The 26302-nt window shown below is 41.2% G+C and overlaps 1 protein-coding gene across 7 annotated transcripts; it reads left to right on the top strand.

The window, feature by feature from the left end:
* Window positions 1-62: 62 nt before the first annotated feature.
* SMIM20 (small integral membrane protein 20) lies at window positions 63-25926 on the top strand. Of its 7 annotated transcripts, none has more exons than XM_030564235.1 (5): window positions 63-267; window positions 7067-7123; window positions 12569-12614; window positions 22725-22855; window positions 23752-24680. In XM_030564235.1, exons 1-5 carry the CDS (start codon window positions 159-161, stop codon window positions 23874-23876), a joined length of 468 nt encoding a protein of 155 aa, XP_030420095.1. In that variant the 5' UTR covers window positions 63-158; the 3' UTR covers window positions 23877-24680. The 7 variants fall into 7 exon arrangements, with proteins under 7 accessions (XP_030420095.1, XP_030420097.1, XP_030420099.1 ...); XM_030564237.1 differs by having other exon boundaries at window positions 22728-22855; XM_030564239.1 differs by adding an exon at window positions 13999-14116 and having other exon boundaries at window positions 64-267; window positions 22725-24688.
* The last annotated feature ends 376 nt before the right edge of the window (window positions 25927-26302 follow it).

A 26302-nucleotide genomic window follows, 5' to 3' on the forward strand; every position in this document is an offset into this window, starting at 1 on the left:
TTAGCTCTCGCCCAGGCCGGAGAACCCACGTGACCCATGCTGCTTCCCGGGATCCCCGCGCTTGCCCCGGAAGCGGAAGTGTGCAAACTGGGAGGTGAGAGGGCAGGGAGGGCAAGTGCCGCTAGCGGGGAGGGTTTTCGCCTCCTCCCTTGCTGGCCATGGCGCCGATCTCCCGCACGCTGCTCATCTTCGGTGGGTTCGCGGCTGTGGTGGGGGCGGCGTTTTACCCCATCTACTTCCGGCCGCTGCTGCAGGTGGAGCAATACAGTGAGTACGGACCCCCCCGCCGAGCCTCGCGTGACCCCGCTGGGGGCAGGCAGCGCAGCGACCCCCCCCCCCCCGCCGAGCCTCGCGTGACCCCGCTGGGGGTAGGCAGCGCAGCGCCCCCCCCCCCCCCGCCGAGCCTCGCGTGACCCCGCTGGGGGCGGGCAGCGCAGCGACCCCTCCCCCCCCCCCCGCCGAGCCTCGCGTGACCCCGCTGGGGGCGGGCAGCGCAGCGACCCCTCCCCCCCCGCCGAGCCTCGCGTGACCCCGCTGGAGGCGGGCAGCGCCGTTACCCCCCCCCCCCCCGAGCCTCGCATGGCGGGATCCCCGGTCTCCGCGCCCCTCTGTTGCTTCTCCCCTGTACGCCTCCGCTTTCCGTGCATCATTCTGGCGGGCCCTTCCTCCAGGCTGTGCCCCTCACCCTGAGCTCGTGGACCTACCTCTGTGACCCTTGTCCTTGGGGACGGCCACGGGTCCCAGTGAGCAACATTCCCTTCGGGCATGCTCCACCCAGCTCCCCTCCCTAGATAATCCCTAGGACTCATCCTCTCGCCCCTCACAACACTCCCTCTATGCCGTACAGCAAGTGCTTCATTTACCCCGTGAGTTATCCCTTCCTGACTCTCCTAATCACGAGTTATTTACCCCACCTGTGTTAACCTCATCCTCTTGGCTGTTGCAGGGATTCAGATTTTCCTTGGTATTTTTAACCAGCCTATAAATATATACATATAATGTTGACATCCTGACAGAGCACCATTACTCCCTCTCAGAATAAACGTCCCTAACCTGACAACTAACACCTCCCTGCTGTCATCTGTTCTATATTTTCAGTAACCACTTAGCATGAAAATCCAGGAGAGGTGTTCTCTTCTTTCAAATGAAGTGCTTTGAAGAAAAAGGTTTTGTGGTGATGGTTTCCATGGGTGGTGGTTGTGGCTGTATTCAGTTAGCTTGGCAGTTCATCTGTAATTTACCTACCATCATGATGGATATAGGATGGCTTAGCACCCCTAATCCTACCATCATCACCCCCAAAGAATTCTGTCCATGCTGCATACTGAATGGTCTTGTGGAAATACTGTTAAGACATCTGACGTTAGCAGTAGAGGAGTGATTTTTTTTTCACCTTTTACATTGTAAACTGTAGCGTGAGCATGGGTTTCATATCCATAACACTTGCTAGTTTGCTTGCAAGAACCTCCCATGGTGTCTAGAATACATTTTTTGCAACAAACTCACTTAACACCAGCTGCTATTTTCACTATTTTTCCTTATTTCTTGTCTCTATCTCAGATAAAGATGACTTGTTGCAGATCAGGGAATAAATGTTCCTAATGTATACTGCCTGTTGTTTCACACCGTGTAAAACAGCCAGTCATTGCTATAGAAATATTTTTGAATAACCTCTTCTTTTATTATTTGTTTTCAATAACCCATTGTTATAGAAAAGGGAGCTGAGGCAAACCTTTTACAGTGGAAAATAGAACCATATTAAACAACTTGAAACTATCAGTCAAAATAGGCCTATCAATGATCCACTACACAGTAAATGTGTGCGTGTGTGTATATGTACAACGTAGGAGGCAGTATGGACTGATGGCCTGAGCACAGCTGGAATCCAGGAACTCTAGATTTTGAATCCTGGCTGCATTGCAGTGTTCCATTTTCTACTGTGAACAAAAATAAGGCAGGGGAAGGCACAGGAACACTTGTTGTACCTCCAGTACCTAAAAGGCCTTTATTTTAAAAAAATGCCTAAACTTCAAGTTGATGGTTTCCCATTACTTAAATATCTCATATCCATGCAATTGTAATTACTTTTTCAAGCTCACAGAAACAACTACGGATATGGACCTATCCCTAAAGAGTCTGAGTTTGATGTGACAGCGTATGGGGGAATCAAGAGAAGGGGAAAGGAAAGGTCAATTATGACAATAATTACGTACAGCTATGTGGACCAGTGAGGCATGAACACATCTTGAAATCTGTTAAAAAAATCTTTTCTACCTTCCGCTCAGTTCTGATAAATATTGCAGAAGAAGTGAGTTTTAAGGAGTCATTTGAATGAGGCAGAAGAGAACATTCCAAGCTTGAGGGATGCATAAAGCTTCCCATAAGTATACCACGTATGTAACTTGTATATAGTGTGAATTTAAGAGCTACCTTAGTCACTAGTCATGCTTTCTTGAGTGACTAGATTGGGTTAGGCAACCTGTGGCACGTGTGCCAAAAGCAGCATGTGAGCTGGTTTTCAGTGGCACTCTCACTGCCTGAGCATGGCCACCTGTTGGGAGAGGTGGGGGGGGGGCTCTGCATTTTAATTTAGTTTTAAATGAAGCTTCTTAAACATTTTTAAAACCTTATTTACTTTACATACAACAATAGTTGAGTTATATATTATAGACTCATAGAAAGAGACCTTCTAAAAATGTTTAAATGTATTACTGGCGCGCAAAATCTTAAATTAGAGTGAATAAATGAAGACTCGGCACGCCACTTCTGAAAGGTTGCCGACCCCTGGACTAGAATGTCGTGAACATTGCCTTGAATGCTAGTCTAAACTACATTCTCTTTTTTTTCTTTGTTTTTCAGAGTTAACTGTCTAGGATATGCTGCTCCTCTAATCTACTGTTTCTTTGACTCTTAAATAATATTTAAACTTGCCATTGTATTCTGTAAACAATTTTTTAAAAAATCAAATGTTTTTTATGCAAGACCTAGATGAGTCAGTGTTTAGTGTTTTGCTGATGCAGATCCAGCAGGGGGAGCATAAATTAACTTTCAGTTGATTCCAAAGTTTATTGTTGCTCCATTGTGCGCAAGAGCCATATAACAACTCAGATGGAAACAGACAAGGAAAAAAGTTTGAAAAATCACAGATCAAATTTAGGCACAGAAATTTTATATCAAGCTTTTAAGAGCGAACTCTTAATGGCGAGCAAAGGATCTAATCTCTAAAATTTATATCTCCATTTTAACACAAACTTTATTGTGATTCATCTATTGAAAGAATTTGAAAATATTTCTGAATTGTAAAAGAGAAAGTGAAATATTAATTTCATGGCCACCTCAGAGGGACTTTGATTTTATTTCAATTTTGCTAATTGGTAAGCACCTACAGTCTATTAGGGAAGCTTCACTTCTTCAAACTGAAGCTTTCCACCAAAATACACTCTTCTCTATACCCTGTTCCTCCTTACAATGCAGTTTAAATATAGATTACATACAAAACGCTATGCTAAAAGAACATCATTAAGGTTACAAAGTCAAGCACTCAAAAGTTTGGAAATTCCCAAATTAAGGTTGCCTGTGCAATCTTAATTCACTCCTCCTTGTCAATAGACTGTATCAAAATGTATATCTCCCAGCTCCTCATCTGATCCTAGTGATATTTCCCTCCCCTCACAGCTCCTAGTCTGCTTCTTCCACAGGTCTGTCTCATTAGCTCCAATTTCTAGACTCTTTGGCCAGCAAGCGCCAATCTCCTCTTCCAACTCTGTCACAGTTTCTCTCCCTCCCTCCTCCCGGGGGGATGGGGAGCCTGAGGCAGACTCCTGAAAGGGAAATTTTCAACCCAAATGGTTAAAGTTAAAAGCTATTGCAAACCAGTTCTTCTGTTGGGAAGTGTCAGGGAAACATTGATGTTTAGTTCTATCAGCCCTGTCTTTAAGAAGATACATTATTATAATATCATATTACAGTAATCTAACCACACTCCCAAAATGTGCTAACCACACTCATTTTGTAAAAATGGCCATACTGGGTCAGACCAATGTTCCATCTAGCCCAGTATCTTGTTTTCCAACGGTGACCAGTGCCAGATGCTTCAGAGGGAATGAACAGAACAGGGCAATTATCACGTTATCCATCCCATTGTCCAGTCCCAGCTCCTGGCATTTGGATGTTTAGAGAGATTCAGAGTATGGGGTTGTGTCCAGATCATCTTGGCTAAGAGCCATCAATGGACCTATTTTTATGAGAATATCAGATTCCTTTTTGAACCCAGTTATACTTTTGGCCTTCACAAGATCCCATGGCAGTAAGTTCCACAGGTTGACTGTGTGCTGTGTGAAGAAGTACTTCCTTTTTGTTTTAAACTCCTCCGCCTATTAATTTCATTGGGTGACCCTTGGTTCTTGTGTTATGTGAAGGGATAAATAACACTTCCATTTTCATTTTCTCCGCGCATTCATGATTTTATAGACCTCTATCATATTCTCCATTTAGTAGTCTCTTTTCTAAGGTGAACAGTTCCAGTCTTTTCTTAATCTCACCTCATATGGAAGTTGTTCCATACACCTATCATTTTTGTTGCCCTTTTCTGTACCATTTACAATTCTAACATCTTTTGTGAGATGGGGCGACCAGATCTGCAGGCAGTATTCAACGTGTGGGTGTACCATGTATTTATATAGTGGCATTATAGATTCATAGACTCTAGGACTGGAAGGGACCTCGAGAGGTCATAGAGTCCAGTCCCCTGCCCTCATGGCAGGACCAAATACTGTCTAGATCATGCCGGATAGACATTTATCTAACCTACTCTTAAATATCTCCAGAGATGGAGATTCCACAACCTCCCTAGGCAATTTATTCCAGTATTTAACTACCCTGACAGTTAGGAACTTTTTCCTAATGTCCAACCTAAATCTCCCTTGCTGCAGTTTAAGCCCATTGCTTCTTGTTCTATCATTAGAGGCTAAGGTGAACAAGTTTTCTCCCTCCTCCTGATGACACCCTTTTAGATACCTGAAAACTGCTATCATGTCCCCTCTGTCTTCTCTTTTCCAAACTAAATAAACCCAATTCTTTCAGCCTTCCTTCATAGGTCATGTTCTCAAGACCTTTAATCATTCTCATTGCTCTTTTCTGGATCCTCTCCAATTTCTCCACATCTTTTTTGAAATGTGGTGCCCAGAACTGGACACAATACTCCAGTTGAGGCCTAACCAGTGCAGAGTAGAGCGGAAGAATGACTTCTCGTGTCTTGTTTACAACACACCTATTAATGCATCCCAGAATCACGTTTGCTTTTTTTTTTTGCAACAGTATCACGCTGTTGACTCATATTTAGCTTGTGGTCCACTATGACCCCTAGATCTCTTTCTGCCATACTCCTTCCTAGACAGTCTCTTCCCATTCTGCATGTGTGAAACTGATTGTTCCTTCCTAAGTGGAGCACTTTGCATTTGTCTTCATTGAACTTCATCCTGTTTACCTCAGACCATTTCTCCAGTTTGTCCAGACCATTTTGAATTTTGACCCTGTCCTCCAAAGCAGTTGCAATCCCTCCCAGTTTGGTATCGTCTGCAAACTTTAATAAGCGTACTTTCTATGCCAACATCCATCTTCGTGGATGAAGATATTGAACAGAGTTGGTCCCAAAACAGACCTCTGCGGAACCCCACTTGTTATACCTTTCCAGCAGGATTGGAAGCCATTAATAACTACTCTCTGAGTATGGTTATCCAGCCAGTTATGCACCCACCTTATAGTAGCCCCATCTAAATTGTATTTGCCTAGTTTATCGATAAGGATATCATGCGAGACCGTATCAAATGCCTTACTAAAGTCTAGGTATACCACATCCATCGCTTCTCCCTTATCCACAAGGCTCGTTATCCTATCAAAGAAAGCTATCAGATTGGTTTGACAAGATTTGTTCTTTACAAATCCATGCTGGCTATTCCCTATTACCTTACCACTTTCCAAGTGTTTGCAGATGATTTCTTTAATTACTTGCTCCATTATCTTCCCTGGCACAGAAGTTAAATTAACTGGTCTGTAGTTTCCTGGGTTGTTTTTGTTTCCCTTTTTATAGATGGGCACTATATTTGCCCTTTTCCAGTCTTCTGAAATCTCTCCCGTCTCCCATGACTTTCCAAAGGTAATAGCTAGAGGCTCAGATACCTCCTCTATTAACTCCTTGAGTATTCTAGGATGCATTTCATCAAGCCCTGGTGACTTGCAGGCATCTAACTTTTCTGAATGATTTTTAACTTTCTTTTTTTATTTTATCTTCTAAACCTACCCCCTTCCTATAAGCATTCACTATGTTAGACATTCCTTCAGACTTCTCAGTGAAGACCGAAACAAAGAAGTCATTAAGCATCTCTGCCATTTCCAAGTTTCCTGTTACTGTTTCTCCTTCCTCACTGAGCAGTGGGCCTACCCTGTCCTTGGTCTTCCTCTTGCTTTTAATGTATTGATAAAAAGTCTTCTTGTTTCCCTTTATGTTGTTATCTTGTTTCCCCTATTATGATATTTTCTGTTTTATTATCTATCCCTTTTCTGGTGGTGTCTAACATTCTGTTAGCTTTCCACTGCACATTGAACGGATGTTTTCAGAAAACTATTCACAATTACTCCCAAGATCACTCTCTTGAGTGATAACTAATTTAGATCCCATCATTTTGTATGTATAGTTTTTCCAATGTGCATTATTTTGCGCTTATCAGTGTTGGATTTTATCGGCCATTAAGGTGTTGTATACCCTAAAATCACTTTGTGGTGATAGCTGACACTATATTATAGAAACACAGGTACTTCTTCCTTTCACATTATCTCTTTTTGGTCTGGTTATATATCCAAAAATTGTCTTGCTGTTTATTGGTCTAAGATACCAGCTTTCATCCTGTGTGGTGATTATATTTTTGTTGAGAAGACTGCTGTTCACTAGCATCATGTCAGACTATCACATGCAGATTTTTTTTGCGTGGGGGCTGGCTTTCTGATTCATAGCATTTTGTTAGCTATGGTGTCCTTTCTGTGTGATTTTACTGTTTGTTGTGTTTACCAGGGAAGGACCAGGCAACAAATCGATCTGGTGTTGTTCAAGAGGATGTTCAGCCTCCAGGTATATCCAGTTTGTATTTCTGAGTTTATGCATTTAATAAAACACTCATTGAATACTCTAATTTCAGCATTTAAGTAGACTTTAAAAGCAAGTATGTTAAATTAAATACTCTGCCCATTTACTTATTCCCTGTTCTTATTTAAAAAAAGAAAAAATAAAGCTTGTAATATGTGACTTAATGCTAAACAGTTATCTCAGGCATCGTCTGTGATGGGATCCCAGAGGTGCAACTTGGGACTGTGGGACCACTGTGCCCCCTTAACTTTCCAGCCTGGGCTGTCTCTCACAATGCTTTGCTAGTTATAAGCAGCAAACCCCTCCTGGCACTGTTATCTCTCAGCACAACTGCATGTGGAGCCCAACACCCAGCTAGATTGCATGAATGCTCCCAGAGCCACTCATGAATCACACAAAGAAAGGCGCCAGCCAAATCTCCACAGCTCCCAGCCTTGTACCTCAGAAATATATTATCTTGTACTGCTCAAGACGAGCAGTGCAAGTTTATTAATTGGTTCACCACTTAATCAGTGGAAGGTGGATATACACCAGCTTTTGTGAACCTGAGCAGATTTACCAAACACTTCAGGCAAGCTCACTGATAAACTGTAAAACAAGTTTGTTGATTACAAAAAGTCAGAGTGGTTACGAAAAGAAAAGTACGCAGTCTAAACTCTCAACCCTATTAGACTGGGCAACATCTAGATGAAACAGTTTTTTCTCGACCCACTTGATATTGCAGATCATAGTACGCAGATTTCGCCCTTGAACCTGGGCCAGTCTCCTCTGTTGGAGTGTCCTTGTTGCTTGCAGCATAGGTTGGGGGAGGAGCAAAGGCAAAGCATGGAGCCCCTGTATTCGGTTTTATACACTTATTCCATCCATGTGTTTGGAGAACATAAGTTAAGGCATGTCTGGTGGGCATTGCTGAGTCACCACTAGGCAAGGTTGATCAGTTCCCCTGGTGAGGCCTTGTGCAAGTAAGTCATTGAATTGTAACTCCCTTGCAGGACAATACGTGTTGATGATTACAGGGCGCTCACCTGGGGTGTAGTGTGTCACATTGTTGTTGCACAGAAATTTCACCAATTTAACTAACTTGGTCTTGAAATTGATTTAGTTAAATTAGTGCAACCCCTTTGTGTGGAGATATGTCACTTTTAAACCAGTTTCAGAGCATCTATACAGAGGGGTTTTACAGATTAAACTATAGATTTCTGAACCAATTAAAATTGATGCAGCTTGTATGTGTAGACTGGGCTTTACTGTAAAAATGTACATTTGCACTCCCCATTGCTGAATAGAAGCTCTAACCAAGAAATTTTGTAGAATCCGTATTGAGGTTGCAGAAACTATCCCGATGTGTCGAAAGAATAGTGAATATGGCAGGTGACCAGCTTGTCTTAACAGTGAAATCCTTGCTGATCTTAAACACAAAAAAGAAGCTTACAAGAAGTGGAAGATTGGACAAATGACCAGGGAGGAGTATAAAAATATTGCTCAGGCATGCAGAAGTGAAATCAGGAAGGCCAAATCACACTTGGAGTTGCAGCTAGCAAGGGATATTAAGAGTAACAAGAAGTGTTTCTTCAGGTATGTTAGCAACAAGAAGGTGGTTAAAGAATGAGGGAGGCAACCTAGAGACAGAGGATGTGGAAAAAGCTAATGTACTTAATGCTTTTTTTGCCTCTGTCTTTATGAACAAGGTCAGCTCCCAGACTACTGCACTGGGCAGCACAGTATGGGGAGGAGGTGACTAGCCCTCTGTGGAGAAAGAAGTGGTTCAGGACTATTTAGAAAAGCTGGACGAGCACAAGTCCAGATGCACTGCATCCGAGGGTGCTAAAGGAGTTGGTGGATGTGATTGCAGAACCATTGCCCATTATCTTTGAAAACTCATGGCGATCGGGGGAGGTCCCAATGACTGGAAAAAGGCTACTGTAGTGCCCATCTTGAAAAAAGGGAAGAAGGAGGATCTGGGGAACTACAGGCCAGTCAGCCTCATCTCAGTCCTTGGAAAAATCATAGGTAACCCATTCCAGTGCTTCACTGGGAGGGTGGTGAGGCACTGGAATGGGTTACCTAGGGAGATGGTGGAATCTCCTTCCTTAGAGGTTTTTAAGGTCAGGCTTGGCAAAGCCCTGGCTGGGATGATTTACTTGGGGATTGGCCCTGCTTTGAGCAGGGGGTTGGACTAGGTATTCTGTGAAGCCTGATATTCTATGAACTGAGCTGCCTGAGCATTTATCGTTTCCAGTGTCAGAAATATTTTGTTGATAACTACTGTTATAATTTCCAGCTAGCTTCTATGGCTTGCTGTGCCAGTGAAAGAGATTCTTCCTGATAGCCCTTATATTTACTTGGCCTGTGGGAGGGTTAAAGTACTAGCTAAAGGTTGGCCATTTGTTGTTGCAGACAAGAGGCTATTTGTGTTTCTGAAATAGACCATATCTATTAAGATGTATTACAGGATTATTTGTTTCAATTTTTTTTTTATAAAAGTCCAAAATCAACTGCAGGGGAATACTCCTGTATATGGTATCAGTGAGACTATTACTTCAATATTGTATCCACTGTATCCACAGTTCAAATAGGATGTTGAAAAATTAGATAGGGTTCATAAAAGAACTACAAGAATGAGTTGAGGTCTGGACGACATGCCTTATGGATTGAGACTAAAGAAGCTCAGTCTATTTATCCAAAAGAAGGTTAAGCAGTGACTTGATCACTGTCTACAATGTCTGATAATAGCTCTATAATCTAGTGGAAAAAGACATAACAGATGGAAGCTAGATAAATTCAGACTAAAAATAAGGTGCAGTTTTTTAACACAGAGAGTAACTGGAACAACTTACCTAGATTCTTCATCACTTGAATTCTTTAAATCAAGGCTTGGATGTCGTTCTAAATGATATGCTATAGGTCAAACAGAAGTCATGGGCTTGATTCAGAAATTACTGTGTGCAGTTCTTTGACCTGTTATGCAGGTCAGACAATAATTATAGTTGTCCTTTTGGCCTATAAAAATCTATAAACTCTTGATGGTGTTTTTTTTTTATTTGATTTGTAGGGTTAAAAGTGTGGTCTGATCCATTTGGAAGGAAATAACAACATTGTCTGTGTACCTCACAAGGTGTGCCTGAAGATGGATATGTTCAAAGCAACTGTTTTGACTCATACACTAATGAGTGTATTGTTCAGGTGTTGCTGGAGAAGGATTCTCAATATGGTGGTTTAGGTAGTCACTGCAATGAATGCTGCTGATTCTGAAGATTGATACTAAATTTTTCTTCAGAGTTCTGTAGCTGCTGGAACAAAATGGACTGACACTGAGATGGCTGAATGATTTTCGAGTTTAGAACCGAATCACTTTTTCATGGGTTTGAGGGAAGAGAAGAGAACTTGCTATTGGGGTTAATCTGTAGCCACTTATAGAATAAATCTGATCAGAATAAATTATGCAGATCATTGTACTTTACTCCACTGTTTGAGTATTCCTTTCTGAGTTTATAAATACAAATGAAAGACATAGTATATGCAAGATGAGTGAACAATGCAGAAAGCATGTAATGTGATATAACTGTAAATCAGTAAACAATATTAAAATCATGTTTTTATTAAAACTGATGTACATTTTCTCCATTTCATTGTTTGTTTTGACCTAATTTCCACTTTTTGTAGGACTTTTTTGATTTTTAGCTCATTGAGGATCTCCTGGTTAAGCCAGGGTGGTCTTTTGCTATACTTCCTATCTTTCCTACACAGTAGGATAGTTTGCTCTTGTGCCATTAATAATGTCTCTTTGAAAAACTGCCAACTGTCTACAGCTGTTTTTCCCCTTAGACTTGCTTCCCATGGGATCTTACGTACCAACTCCCTGAATTTGCTAAAGTCTGCCTTCTTGAAATCCAATGTCTTTATTTTGTTCTCCCTCCTACCGTTCCTTAGAATCATGAACTCTTATCATTTCATCATCACTTTCACCCAAGCTGCCTTCCACTTTCAAACTCTCAACCAGCACACTCCTAAGTCTAGATTTTCTCTGAAGCCCCTGGCATAAACTAGTCCTTGGATGCCTGTCACTGGTTGCCTGTGGGCTGCATCACTGCCAAGGTTACATGCTAAAAGGTTACTTGCTGTGAGTCCGAGGCCTGACATGCCCTATCCCTTATACCAGGACTTGTGAGATGGTCCTCAGAAAGCAGCCTTATGGTTGTCTTCACGAGTTCCTGTGCTGGGGGAATCCTCTGGTCAAATATGGGGCTTTTAGGGCTCCTGTATGCTGCTCTGGTGGACTTATTCATATGCAGGAGCTGGGATCAGGCTTTCACGTCAAATATGAATTGGTGTTGCTGATAGCAGCTTTGCTGTATTACGTGGCACTGTCACTATGCTGCTGTTTGAGTCTTGGGTAGAAAACCAAGAATTTAGTTTAATAAACTTGAGGTTGGAAAATTTCACACCCATTCAGGTATGTTCCTCAACAAAGTAAGATTGAGAAGGAGGGGAGGAGGGAGTTGGTTCTACCTCATACAAAAGTCATATTGATCTGTTTAAAGAAACAATTCCAATAAAGTTGCTTCTGTTTAAAAACGGAACTAAAATACTTCTTGGCTATATCTATTGTTCATAGCTTTAATCACTCACAGAGTAAATGTGTAGATTGAAATATAGATGCATGCACTGTAGAACAAAATATTTGGAAACCATTTCTGAAGGACAGCATTTCTTCTGCAAGTGCTGACATCAAAAACAGGGTAAAGAAGGTGCAATATTTCCACCTGTTACATGGTTATTAAATCACTAATCCTTACAGGACAAATGTTGTGTGGGTCAGAAAGTTATGTAAAACTGTGAAAGAGCTGATTGAATTACATGATCTGTAGTTGAGAGACATAGGTTCTAGTCCTGGCTATGCCACCGATCTAGTTTGTGGTGGTGGGCAACTCGCTTATATCCTGATCAGACCTGGAAATCCATGCTTTTAGATGACTACACTTATGTGGGGCTAAGGTGTCTGTGCTAGTATAAGCTGATGCAAAATCTGAGTCTTTTACCTCTGTTTTCCTGTGAAAATTGGTTAAGGAGCATTTTGAAAGTGTATAAGGTTTTATAAATACTGTTTTAAATTTAAGATTACATATCCATTGTTTTTGACTTTGAAGATCTTAAACAGTTGTGTTTTTTTTAAAGGATATCAGTTTCAGCTCGTGTAAGTTAACAAGCAGAATATACAAATAGGAATCAATGAGATTTTGTATTTAGTTTGTATGTTAAGTTTGCCCTGATGTGTAGAGTCTTCATTTTCTACTGGAATTAATTTCAACTCACGAATGTAGATTTGTATAATAAACATATAGCACTGGACACATCATAGAAGATGTTGGTGATCTGATATATGTCATATGCATATGTTTGTTAAGAAAGAGTGAATGTATCTCCCTCCAGAGTTTGCCGATACTTTTGAGTGGCCTTCAAAGGAGGGTTACAGGAGGTAAGTCCGCCTGTTAGGATCAGTTGTAAGGAATATATTGCACTACTTCTCCAGGAGCTGCTACTCTACCTTCCTATTGCTGTTATGTGCAATTTAGTGTTGACTTTTTATCAGTGTAGTGCTATATGTTGCTTGGCTTCTTCCTTAAAGAGTGCCTACTGAATAGCTGAGATCAGCTGGGTGCTTGAGCTGGCAATACCTATCTCAGGCTACGTCTACACTACAGCATAAAATCGAAATTACTAAAACTGGTTTTATAAAACCGATATTATAAAATCGATTTTGTGTCCACACTAGGGCACATTAATTCGGTGGTGTGCGTCCATGGTCCTAGGCTACCATTGATTTCCGGAGCGGTGCACTCTGGGTAGCTACAGTAAAAGAATGAGACCAATAACTTCGATTTCCGTCCACACTAACCCTAAATCGATACAGTAATATCGATTTTAGGGTTACTCCTCTCGTTGGGAGGAGTACAGAAATCGATTTTAAGAGCCCTTAAAATCAATTTAAAGTGCCTTGTAGTGTGGATGGGTACAGCGTTAAATCGATTTAACGCTGTTTCAATCGATTTAACTGTGTAGTGTGGACCAGGCCTCATAGGAAACTCCTTAAGCCTAATTGTCTACCTAAGGGTGGAGTTGGGAGAATGTGGGGCTCCAACCCTTTTTGTTGCTTAGAAGCAAAATTGTATATTTTCATTGGGTCTGGTACATGCACCTCAAGACATTAGAAGATGCATTAAAATATTAAAAATCTCAAATTAACAAAACAATTCAATCAGTATTATACTGAGGTAACCCTGGGGGGACTGTAGCTTGCATTTAGGGGAAGAAGGATGGCCTTGATTGTTTAGGCCATGTTCTTGTCCTCTGAATTGGTCCAGTAGGGGAACTGGAGAGAACCTTCCACTAAAAATTCCCTTTGAAATCAGTTTTTTAAAATAGATTACATTTACCTTGGTTACTTTAGACGGTCAATATTTTTTTCTGTAGCTGTTGTAAAAACAGTTAAAATAAATTTAACTTCAGACCTAGGCTCATGGGACTAACCTTAATTTTGGATAGTGTCTTAACTGAAACAATTGGCAGTGTAAAGTTTTCACTACATAAGTAAGTAGCTTTTATTTAATGTTGGCTGTCAAATAGCTTATCTGAAATAGACAAGGTGGGTGAGGTAATACCCTTTATTGGGCCAACGGAACTTGATCCAGTAACCTATATTACCTCACCCATCTTGTCTTCTCATGTCCTGGGACCAACAGTGCTACAACTACACTGCTTACTACTTTGAAACAGGCAGTTTGGATTGAATCCAGCAGACTTATAAAGAGTCATAGATTTTTACAATATGCTGAAACAATCAAACCTAAACTTCTGAACAGGAATGAACCTGGCAACTGCTACAAGTCAATTGATCAGACTATACAAATAGATAAGAAGACTTTGACCCGTTGTGACATGCAGATAATTTCACTGATGTCAATGGAACTATTCAAGTTGGTAAGGTTAATGTGATTTGTTAATACTCTTGTCAACTTTTATTTTAAAAGCCAAAAAAAAAAGAGCAATCCTCATGACTTGGCTGTACTTCTACACCAAAATAAATCAGGTGAGCTTTCCTTGTTGCATTCTAGTAATGATTGGTAACTAGTTTTCCCAGAACTATTTACAGTCTTACTGACCTCAGTTATGCTACTACGCAGGCACAGATGTAAACAAAGATCATCCATAGGCTTCTGCACTGCAACATGTTTGCTAAATGGAGGTCACGTTTGATAGGGGGGAAAGGATTGCTTTGAAACTTCTCAAAAAGTACTGTAAACATTCTGTGTATATGTGTAAAACATAACTGGTGGGTAAAAACAAACTTACAGCCTAAAGCCTAAATCATTCCAATTTTCACAATTGGAATCTTAAATCCATAGCCTGGGTGTACATCTACTAAGATTGCATGGTTCTGGCCCTGAAACTTGAATTCTCTTTCTGCCTTTGACAGCAGCTTGCTGTGTGAGTTTGGATAAGTCACTTAACTTCGCTGTTTCTCAGTTTACCCACTTATAAATGGAAATAGCAGCTGCTATACTTCCTAAGTGAGGAATGAACTCAAGTCCATAATCCCACTGATGTGAATAACTTTTAGTTATCATTATTCAAGATCTTTTGTTGCATTTAATGGGAAAATATGCTCACCTTGGAAACACTGATATTTCTGATCTTTGTTTCTTTCCTCATCCTCCATTTTCTGTTTTCTTTCTTTGTAAATCTGTTCTTTCCCCTCTGTACTTGCTTTTCTTCAGCAACCCCCAATTCCTGCTTGTTCCTAGTGACTTCACTCCCACACCTTTCTTTAGTCTACCTACTACTGAGGTCAGCAATGAAACAGGTAATGTTGTCGTCGGTGTGATGACTTATAGAGCACTTGTTACAGGCTTTCTGGAGATTCTGGAAGACAACACTGTTTGCACTCAGTACATGTCTCAAAAGCATTTTTCACAACCAGGAGAGTTGGAAACAACTATGTGGGAACTCAATTTGATCTTTGATTTTGGGGGAGTCTTGTGATTTTTAAATTTTCCACAAACAGAAGTTCCCCAAACATTGTTTGGCTGACGAAAACATTTCCCTTATACTAACTGTGGCTCTTTGAGCAGCGTTGTTCTTGTATAATATATTCTATGACCTGCCCTCCTTCCTTGCTACTACAGTCTTATAAGACCTGGATTCTGTATTGGTGAAGGAACTGAGGGATGGTTGGGGTCACACTGTCCTTTATGCCCTCCAGTAGGAGACATATGGACACTCTGGGTGCACATAGAGCCCCCTTCTCCAATGGATACTGCTGGCCAAAGTAATCTGAACTTGAGTACAGAACAGGGCAAGCGAAACAGCAGTGGAATGTATGTGGACAACACCTCTAGAAGAATCACTGTAATTACTGTAAAATAAGTAACCCTTTCTTTTTATTCCATCCATTTATTCATGATGTCTGGAAACCTCACCAACCCTTACTGAGCAAGACTTCATGGTTTGTTTTTTTTTCCAGATGTACCTCTTAGGTTCTTTAAGATATATTATAGAATTAAGTAATTTTAACCCGTTTTAGTGTAAAAAGTAAAATATATCTATTTAACTTCTCAGTTTTCCATGGAAAAACAATTTAATATTACTTTAGTATCCCATGATATCCTTTTAAAATGAAAACTACACTTTTTTGCCATAAATAAGCCATTACTATTCCCCACACCTGTCATGACAAACAATCTGCCTTAGGTTCCAATTTGGTAAAGCATGTAAGCACATATTTAAGATCCCATCGAAGACAATGAGATTTAAGCACATGCTCATAGTCAGAAATGTTCTTCAGTGCTTTGCTGAATATGAGGCCTTAATGATGCATTTTGTTTTTAGCATAGCTGAGGTAAATTCTCTCTTTGACCACTAGATAGTGCCAGTGAGCCTCTATAGGTTCATGATCCTTTCTTGAGCAAGCTACATTTTCTCAAAGGTTTGGGGGGTTTTGCTTTTGTACTGCAGTCTGGCCTTTTTTTTTCTTTTTTTAAACATAACAGAAGCCTACGGACTAACATAGCTCATGTTTGGAAAGAAATTATGTGGTTAAAATGGAGATTATTTCACAGAATACCCATTAGACCAAAGTCACACCATTGTAAATCTAGCGCAGCTTCTCTGCAGACAGTGAAGTTACTCTGGCTGTACAATGGTGTAAATGTAGGATCTGGTCCAATGTTTCCAAAGGAACAAGCTTATTCCTCTGGGGAGCAGTTTATAATCACCTTCCCTTCATGTCGCTCAAGGGTTGCTTTGATCTCTCTCTTACTCAGACCCAGGCTATCACCAGTCTTGTTGCTTCTTCCCTCTCTATGCACTTTAAAAAAACTCAACCCTTTATTTCCATCCACTGTCAAAATTTGGTTTGTGCCATTATTTTCTCACCTGGATTCCTGTAACCTCCTTCCATCCAGGTTCCCTGACTTTCCCCCTCAGTCTACTCACCATTCAGCACTTGAATACTTTTGCTCCTGCCATAAGACCATATTGCCGCCTACTCATATATCTCATGTCTCTTAACAGCACTGGCTTCCTATATTCTGCATGAAATTCAAGCTCTTCAGTGCTGCCAGCATTTTCATTTCATTGTCTATTTATTCACTATCTAAACCCACTGACTTCACTGGTCTCACCTTCTTGATCCCTTTGTTTTCTCTTTCCCACTCCTGCCTTTTCCCACACTGTTCCCTATTCCTACATAGCAGAATGGACACTGAGGGTGGGATGGAAGCTTGGGCTCTGAAGCCCACCCAGCCCCCTGAGTCTGAGCTTGGTGGCTAGCCTGAGTTTCCACGGGATCCACAATGTCCACACTGCCATTTTTAACATACTAGCTCATACTATGACTCCAATAGCCTGAGTCTGTCTACCTGGGCTTGGAGCCTCGCTCCCAGTTGCACTGTAGACATAACCTCTGTGCCTCAGTTCTCCATCTGTAAAATGCATACAAATAACACTTCCCTTCCTCATAAGGATGTTGTAAGGATATATACTTCAAAGAGTAGGATTATGACATTGTGGCATACAATCCAGACCACTGAGGGGCTGCTATCACCTGCCCTGCAACCTTGGGTGCCTCATAATGCTTTGTTGTTCTTACTCCCAGGCTTGGCCCCTCACTAATAGCTAAACAGCAAGCAGATCATACCCAAGTGTCTGTGTATAACTGCAGCCTGCCAAAACTCTCCAATCACACTCTGGCTTCCACCACTCTTGGTTACCACTAGCAGAGTGGCCCCAACACACTCCCAGTCACAGATCTCCCCTCAAAATGTGTGTTTTGCATTGTCCAGCCCTCTCTTGGACAGTCTAGATATTAGAGGTCCATTTCCCCTGTGACAGGTCAGCATTTAACAGTTTGCTACTTTAATTGGAGTTATCAAACAATTCAGTTTAAACACAACACTGGTTTAGTTATGATTAAAGAATGAAACAAGTTTATTTAACTATAAAGGAATAGGTTTTAAGTGAGTATAAGTATTAAAATCAGAAATGGTTGCAAGAGAAATAAAGATAAAATGCTTCCTGGTAACTAAATTTAAACAAATTAGATTTGGTTCAAGTTAAATGTTCCTAGCAACTGGGCTGACCAAATTCTCAGGTCAGAGCCCTCCCAAAATCCAAAGGCAGCTGCTTTGTCTTCTCGGGTGACAGAGAAAGAGAAGGTTCCTGGGATGTTTCTGCCACTCACTTTTATAGTCCAGTTACCCTTTGAATGCTTTTTTTCCCTGAGGGTTACCTCTACATAAAGTTTCTTCCAGCTCTGAGGATGAAGGCATGGTTATGAGTGAAAGAGGTTACATGTTTACTAAAATGCAAATCAATATGGTCCTGCCCTCCCTGCCCTTTATCATCATAGAATCATAGGACAGGAAAGGACCTTGAGAGGTCATCTACTCCAGTCCCCTGCACTTCTGGCATGACTAAGCATTATCTAGACCATCCCTGACAGGTATTTGTCTAACTGCTCTTAAAAATCTCCAATGGTGGAGATTCCACAACCTCCATAGACAATTTATTCCAGTGCTTAACCACCCTGACAGTTTCCTAATGTCCAACCTAAACTGAATTTGCTGAATTTAAGCCCATTGCTTCTTGTTCTATCTTCAGAGGATAAAGAGAACAATTTTTTCCCTCCTCCTTGTAACTGTTTTCAAGAACATTAAAAGGTTATTTCCCCTGTCAGTCTTTTCTTCTCCAGGTTAAACAACCCCAACTTTTTCAATCTTCCCTCGTAGGGCATGTTTTCTAGACCGTAAATAATTTTTGTTGCTCTTCTCTGGACTTTCTCTGATTTGGCCACCTCTCTCCTGAAATGTGGTGCTCAGAACTGGATAAAATACTCTAGCGGAGGCTTAATCAGAGCTGAGTTTAGCAAAAGTACTACTTCCCGTGTCTTGCTAGCACTTCTGCTAATATATCCCAGAATGATGTTTGCTTTTTTATGTAGGTTGGGGTTTTTTTGTTTTTTTTTGTCACAATGTTACACTGTTGACTCATATTTAGCTTGTGATCCACTATGATCCCTTTCTGCAGTACTCCTTCCTAGGCAGTCATTTCCCATTTTGTATGTGTGCAACTGATTGTTCCTTCCTAAGTGGAGTACTTTGCTTTTGTCCTGATTGAATTTCATCCTATTTATTTCAGACCGTTTCTCCAGTTTGTCCAGATCATTTTGAATTTTAATCTTATCCTCCAAAGCACTTGCAATGCCTCCCAGCTTGGTATCATCCACAAACTTTATAAGTGTATTCTGTATGCCATTATCTAAATCATTGATGAAGATATTGAACAGAATTGGATCCAGTACTAATCCCTGTGAGATCCCACTCTATATGCCCTTCCAGCTTGACTTTGTACCACTTATAACTAACTACTCTGTGGGAATGGTTTTCCAACCAGTTATGCACCCACCTTATAATAACTCCATCTAGGTTGTATTTCCCTAGTTTGTTTATGAGAAGGTCATGCAAGACTATATCAAAAGCCTTACTAAAGTTAAGATATACCCCATCTACCACTTCCCCCATCCACAAGGCTTGTTACCCTGTCAAAGAAAGCTATTATGGATCCATGCTGACTGCTACTTATCACCTTATTACCTTCTAAATGTTTGCAAATTGATTGCTTAATTATTTGCTCCATTATCTTTCTGGATATAGAAGTTAAGATGACTGGTCTGTAATTCCCCAGGTTGTCCTTATTCCCCTTTTTATAGATTTGCATTATATTTGTCCTCTTCAATCTCTCCTGTCTTTCATGACTTTTCAAAGATAATTGCTAATGGCTCAGATATCTCCTCAGTCAGCTCCTTGAGTATTTGAGGATGTATTTCATCAGGCCCTGGTGAATTGAAGACATCTAACTTGTCTAAGTAATTTTTAACTTGTTCTTTCCCTATTTTAGCTTCTGATCCTACCTCATCTTGAGTGGCATTCACTGTTAGATGTCCCATTGCTACTAACCTTTGTGGTGAAAACTGAAACAAAGTCATTTAGTCCTTCTGCCATTTCCACATTTTCTATTCTTGTTTTCCCCACTTCACTGAGTAACAGGCCTACTGTGTCCTTGGTCTTCCTCTTGCTTCTAGTGTATTTGTAGAATGTGTTCATAGAATATCAGGGTTGGAAGGGAGCTTAGCAGGTCATCTAGTCCAACCCCCTGCTCAAAGCGTGACCAATCCCCAGACAGTTTTTTGCCCCAGATCCCTACGTGACCCCCTCAAGGATTGAGCTCACAACCCTGGGTTTAGCAGGACAATGCTCAAACCACCGAGCTATCCTTCCTTTGTTAACCTTTTTGTCTTTAGCTAGTTTAATCTCATTTTGTGCCTTGGCCTTTCTAATTTTGTCTGTACATAATTGTGTTATTTGTTTATATTGATCCTTTGTAATTTGATCTAGTTTCCACTTTTTTAGGACTCTTTTGAGTTTCAGATCACTGAAGATCTCCTGGTTAAGCCAGCGTGGGCTCTTACCATACTTCCTATCTTTCCTATGCGTGGCATAGTTTACTCTTGTGCCCTTAATAATGTCTCTCTGAAAAACTGACAACTCTCTTGAACTGTTTTTCCCTTTAGACTTGCTTCCCATGGGAATCTTACATACCAGCTCCCTGAGTTTGCTAGTCTGCCTTCTTGAAATCCATTATCTTTATTGTGCTGTTTTCCCTCCTACCATTCTTTAGAATCATGAACTCTACTATTTCATGATCACTTTCACCTAAGCTGCTGTCCACTTTCAAATTTCCAACCAGTTCCTCCCCATTTGTCATAATCAAATCTAGAACAACCTCTCCCCGAGTAGCTCTCTCCACCTTTGAAAATAAAAAATTGTTTCCAATACATCCCAAGAACTTGTTGGACAATATGTGCCCTGCTGGATCATTTTACCAACAGATGTCTGGGTAGTTGAAGTCCCCTATCACCACCAAGTCCTGTGCATTGGATAATTTTGTTAGTTATTTAGAAAAAGCCTCATCCACTGCTTCTTCCTGGTTAGGTGGTCTGTAGTAGACCCCTGCCATGACATCACCCTTGTTTTCTACCCCTTTTATCCTTACCTAGAGACTTTCAACAAGTCTGTCTCCTCTGTCCATCTCAACCTCAGTCCAAGTGTACACATTTTTAATATATAAGGCAACACCTCCTTCCTTTTTCCTTGCCTGTCCTTCCTGAGAAAGCTGTACCCTTCTGTACCAATATTCCAGTAATGTGTATTATCCCACCAAGTCTCTGTGATGCCAATTATGTCCTAGATATGTTTATTAATTACCATTTCTTCTTTTTTCTTAGTATACAGACATCTAATATACTATATATAATACTGCATATTATATATACAGACATCTAAAATACTGATTTGATTTCCCCCTATGTTCTTTCTTGTTTCTCCCTTATCCCTGCTATAATGGTCTATGCTCCCCCCCACACCAGATTCCAACCCTTCTCTCAGGTCTCCATGTTTTTAACTTACCTTTGGGTTTTTGTCACCTGCCCCCTATGACATTACTCCCTACATTCTTCATAGAAATGTGGTTATGAATATGGCCTAAGATATATTTTATGCAAGATGGGTCTTGTAAGGTATCATTGGAAAGGTTATGATTTACTGAGTATGATTATCCAGTTTGTATGCATATATCATTTCTGTATCTAAAGTTAGGAATATTGATTATGTAACAATTACATAAGAATGGCCTGAACGGGTCAGACCAAAGGTCCATCTAGCCCAGTATCCTGTCGTTCGACAGTGGCCAATGCCAGGTGCCCCAGACGGAATGAACAGAACAGGTAATCATCAAGTGATCCATCCCCTGTCACCCATTCCTAGTTTCTGGCAAACAGAGGCTAGGGACACCATCCCTGACCATCCTGGCTAATAGCCGTTGATGGACTTATCCCCCATGAACTTATCTAGTTCTTTTTTGAACCCTGTTATAGTCTTGGCCTTCACAACATCCTATGTCAAGCAGTTCCACAGATTGACTGTGCGTTGTGTGAAAAAATACTTCCTCATGTTTGTTTTAAACCTGCTACCTATTAATTTCATTTGGGGACCGCTAGTTCTTGTGTTGTGAGAAGGAGTATACAACACTTCCTTATTTACTTTCTCCACACCAGTCATGATTTTATAGACCTCTATTATATCCCCCCTTAGTCCTCTCTTTTTCGAGCTGAAAAGTCCCCGTCTTATTAATCTCTCTTTATATGGCAGCTGTTTTATACCTTTGCTCATTTTTGTTGCCTTTTTCTGAACCTTTTCCAATTCCAATAATTACAACTGTGTGTATTTGGGAGATACCCACCACACAACCGGCCACCACAGCCTTGATGGGCCATTAGGAAGAAACTTCCTGAGAGATGTCCTGGGAGGTAGCTGTGACACTACAAAGTCAGGTAGTCCTGTCACCTGATACAAAATACCACCTTGGATACTGCTGGTACTTTCCTTCTGTAGGGGCATGGGGATCAAATAAAGGTTTCTCACCTTAGGTAAATCCTTTTTAAGGCTGGGAGGGGGTTAATTTGGACTCTTCTCCATTGCCTACCCAAGAAGAAGGACTGCTGAAAGTACTTGAAGGGACAAAGGAACTAACTTGAGGGGAAAGGCAGGGAAAGTCCAGTCTGAGACAGGCATCCAGTCTGTAAGAAGAAATAACTGGAACTCTAAGCTATAGAAACTCTGCAACTTGCCTAAAATAATATTTTGGGTGAGAAATTACTTCCTGAAACCAAAAAAAGGAACAGGAGTACTTGTGGCACCTTAGAGACTAACAAATTTATTTGAGCATAAGCTTTCATGGGCTACAGCCCACTTCATTGAAAGATCTTAGTCTGCAGTGTTTTGTTCTATTTGCTTAGTAGTCTGCTTTATTCTGTTTGCTATCCCTTATAATCACTTCAGATCTGCCTTTTATAGTTAATAGATTTGTTTTGTTTATTATTAAATAGGGCTGCCAATTAACCACCATTAACACACGTAATTAACACACAGCATAATTAACCTGTTAATTTTTTTTTAACATGCATTAATCATAGCAGGGCAGCATCAGCTGCTCCAGAGGCCCTACACCAGGTCAGGCGCAGTAATGCAAGCTGCCACCAGAGGGCGAGCGGAAAGAGAAGAGGCTACAGGAAGACGTGGTTCTCACACCGGCTCCACCAGAGAAGTATTTTTTAAGTAAAAACAAGATGGCCAGGGGCTTGCCCAAGCTCCCTCACAGCCTTTTAGGGCTCGCTCCAGCCATCCTCTGCACACCTCTTGGGGCTGACTGACCCACCCTCTGCTGCTTGCATCTGGGGCTAAGTCCTCGCCCTGAGCTCTCCACTGCCCATGCTGGGGTCTTCCCCCCCACTAGCCCTGTACCGTCAACCACTGGGGCTGACCCCCACCCCGAGCTCCATGCCACCTGCAGCTGGGGATGGGTCTGACCCCATTCCCACCCCGATTTCGGGAACTGATATGCACACCCCAAGCCCCGTGCTGCATGAAGTTGGGGATGAGCTCCTTCCCATCTCGTGCCGCCTGCAGCTAAGGCTGAACCCCCACTAAGCTCTGCCCCTCCCCTGGCTGAGGCTGATACCTTCCCGCCACCTCTGTGCTGCCCAGAGGTCAACTCTGAAGCCAGGACTCCTCTAAAGTACACATACAAAATAGTATACAAAAGGCTAATCCAGCAGCAGCAGGCGAAAAAAAAAGCCTCCGATCAGTCTCCTACTGAATGTTAATCCTGAGGTAAAATCTTTCCATATCCTTGGCAAGGACTCTTTTGAACAGGACACGAATATATTGATCATATAGAAGAATGTATTGAATTATTGCAGACATGGATTCAGTTCTACTGTGCTTTCATGACCTGGAGTGATTAAATATCAGAAAAAGATAATGGAGCAAAGCAGCAACAGTTCAGGTCTTTTGAATGGGAAGTTTCTTTAAAATACTTCCAGATTGTTCTTTGGATAAAAGGACTGTTTTTTGTAGCTATTGTAAGGCTGAGTTCCAATACCATAGGAGCACTTCAAGTCTGCAGTACCACCTATGTTCTAAGCATGCTTTTGTGTCCAGATAACCCACCACCAGCAAATGAATCCAGCCAGCTGCGACAGAGTACCATTATAGACTTTCAGGATTGCTACAGGCCCCTGGATCAAAGAAAGGACAACACCTTAACCAATGCTATTGCAAAGTGAATAGCTATGGACTCAATGTTGTAAATGACAGAGGGCTAAGAAATATATTCAAATTGCATCTTCCAAGCAATCATACACCTTTCCCTCCTAAGGAACCATTGCATCATGAATAAATGACCTCTATGACAATGAGAAGACTACAAAGTTGGAGCATCTGAAAAATGCACTGGCTGTTGCTTTGACTGATGGTCACTGGACATCCTTGAACAATCATAGCTATCTTGGTGTCACGGCACACCTTATTGATGCTTGCAGTTGTTTGCTGTAACAGTAACTCATACTGAAGAGAGACATTATGCTGAAGCATGTGCAGAACGTTTCATGGATGTTGCAAAAGAATGGAATATTCAAGAAAAGGTGACAACGATTAGTACTGACATGGTAGCAGCAGCCAGTTGCTTGCCTTTTGAACACATGATGTACATTGCTCACAGCTGCAGCGATCCATTACAGGAGTGCTCAGTGATGGTGGTTTAGAAAACATGCTGGCAAAAGGTAGAAAACTTGTGGGCCATTTCAAACACAGTCCAGCTAACAATACAGAACTAGAAATACAACAAACTGCAAATGGACAGAAACAAAAACCTCTTGTACAAGATATTTCAACCAGATGGAAGTCCACATTGGCTATGATTCAGCACCTTCTTTGCAATAAAGCTGCTATCACATCCACATTAGCTCTTCAAAAGCACCATCTATCAGTGCTGAAAGACAAGGATTTTGAAAAACTTCAAAAGCTAGAAACACTACTTGAGCCCTGCAGGTTTGTGACTGAACTCCGAGGGCAGGGGAGGGAGGGGGATTGGTATGTCTCCTGGTCCGTGGTTTTACCCACATTCTGCCACATATTCCACGTTATGGCAGTCTCTGATGATGACGCAGCATATGTTGTTTGATTTAAGAATACTTTCACGAGAGATTTTACAAAATGCAAAGAACATACCAATCTGAGATTTCTAAAAATAGCTACAGCACTAGACCTAAGATTTAAGACTCTAAAGTGCCCTTCAAAATCTAAGGGTGAAGTGTGGAGCATGCTGTCAGAAGTCTTAAAAGAACAACACTCTGATGCGAAAACTACAGAACCTAAACCACCAAAAAAGGAAATCAGCCTTTTACTGGTGGCATCTGACTCGGATCAGATGATGAAAGTGAACATGTATCGGCCCCCGCTACTTTGGATCATTATTGAGCAGAATCCATCATCTGCATGAATATATGTCCTTTGCAATGGTGGTCGAAGCATGAAGGGGCATATGAATATTTAGCATATCTGGCAAGTAAATATCTTGCTACGCTGGCTACAACAGTGACATGCCAACACCTATTTTCACTTTCAGGTGACATTGTAGACAAGAAGTGGGCTGCATTATCTACCACAAATGTAAATAAGCTTGTTTGAGTGATTGGCTGAAAAAGAGGTAGGACTGAGTGGACTTGTAGGCTCTAAAGTTTGACGTTTTATTGTTAAGTGCAGTTATTTTTTTTTTACATAATTCTATATTTGTATGTTCAACTTTCATGATAAAGAGATTGCACTACAGTACTTCAATGAGGTGAATTGACGTTTCTTTTTTGTAGTGCAAATATTTGTAATAAGTAAACATAAAGTGAGCACTGTAGATTTTGTATTCTGTTGTAATTGAAATAAAAATATCTGAAAATGTAGAAAATATCCAAATATTTAAATAAATGGCATTCTATTATTGTTTAACAGCGTGATTAATTGTGATTTATTTTAATTGCTTGACAGCCCTATTATTAAACCCAGTTTGTGCAATCCATATTGGGGAGGGTAAGCAGCAGAAGAAGCTATGTATATCTCTCTTCACATTGAGGGAACGGGTGAATTTTTATAAGCTTGCGTTGTGCAGATCTTTCTATAAAGCGCACAAGACAATAAAGCTTTGGGTCTGCACTTCAAGGGAGGTGGGCACTTGAGTGCTGGGGAAAGTCCCTTAAGCTGAGTCTTCACAGCTGCTGTCAGTGTCTGTCTTTTTGCAGCTGGGTGTGGCCATGCCTGTGTGTGTGCTAGAGGAGGCTTAAGAGCCTGGCTCAGCAAGACACGCAGGCCCAGGCTGGAAGAACAGTCGGGCTGAGTAGTGTCCCAGGACATCAGGTGGCACCTTAAAGAGGGGCAATCCATCACATCCCCATCAAATCTGTCATGCCTGCAATCCTCTTCAACATTGCCATCGACTGGGTAATACAGCATACAACAGAAGACATACCAAGGGGCATTAAATGGATACCCTTCTCATCCTTTGAAGATCTAGACTTCACAGGTGATATTGCTCACCTATCACATACCCAACACCATATTCAAGAGAAAACAACCCAACTGAACACATTCAGCCAGCAAATTGGACTGAAAATCAACTACACTAAGACAGATATCATGACCTTTAATATTGCCTCACCATCAT

This window comes from Gopherus evgoodei, chromosome 5 (assembly GCF_007399415.2).
Source record: "Gopherus evgoodei ecotype Sinaloan lineage chromosome 5, rGopEvg1_v1.p, whole genome shotgun sequence".
In the NCBI taxonomy this organism is placed as follows: Eukaryota; Metazoa; Chordata; order Testudines; family Testudinidae; genus Gopherus; species Gopherus evgoodei.

Coding starts and splice junctions, on each gene's coding strand:
- SMIM20 (XM_030564235.1), top strand. CDS start 159: ATGGCGCCGATCTCCCGCACGCTGCTCATCTTCGGTGGGTTCGCGGCT. Junction 7,124..12,568: donor AGAGGATGTTCAGCCTCCAG/GTATATCCAGTT, acceptor ATCTCCCTCCAG/AGTTTGCCGATACTTTTGAG. Junction 22,856..23,751: donor ACACCGGCTCCACCAGAGAA/GTATTTTTTAAG, acceptor TTTTGTGTCCAG/ATAACCCACCACCAGCAAAT.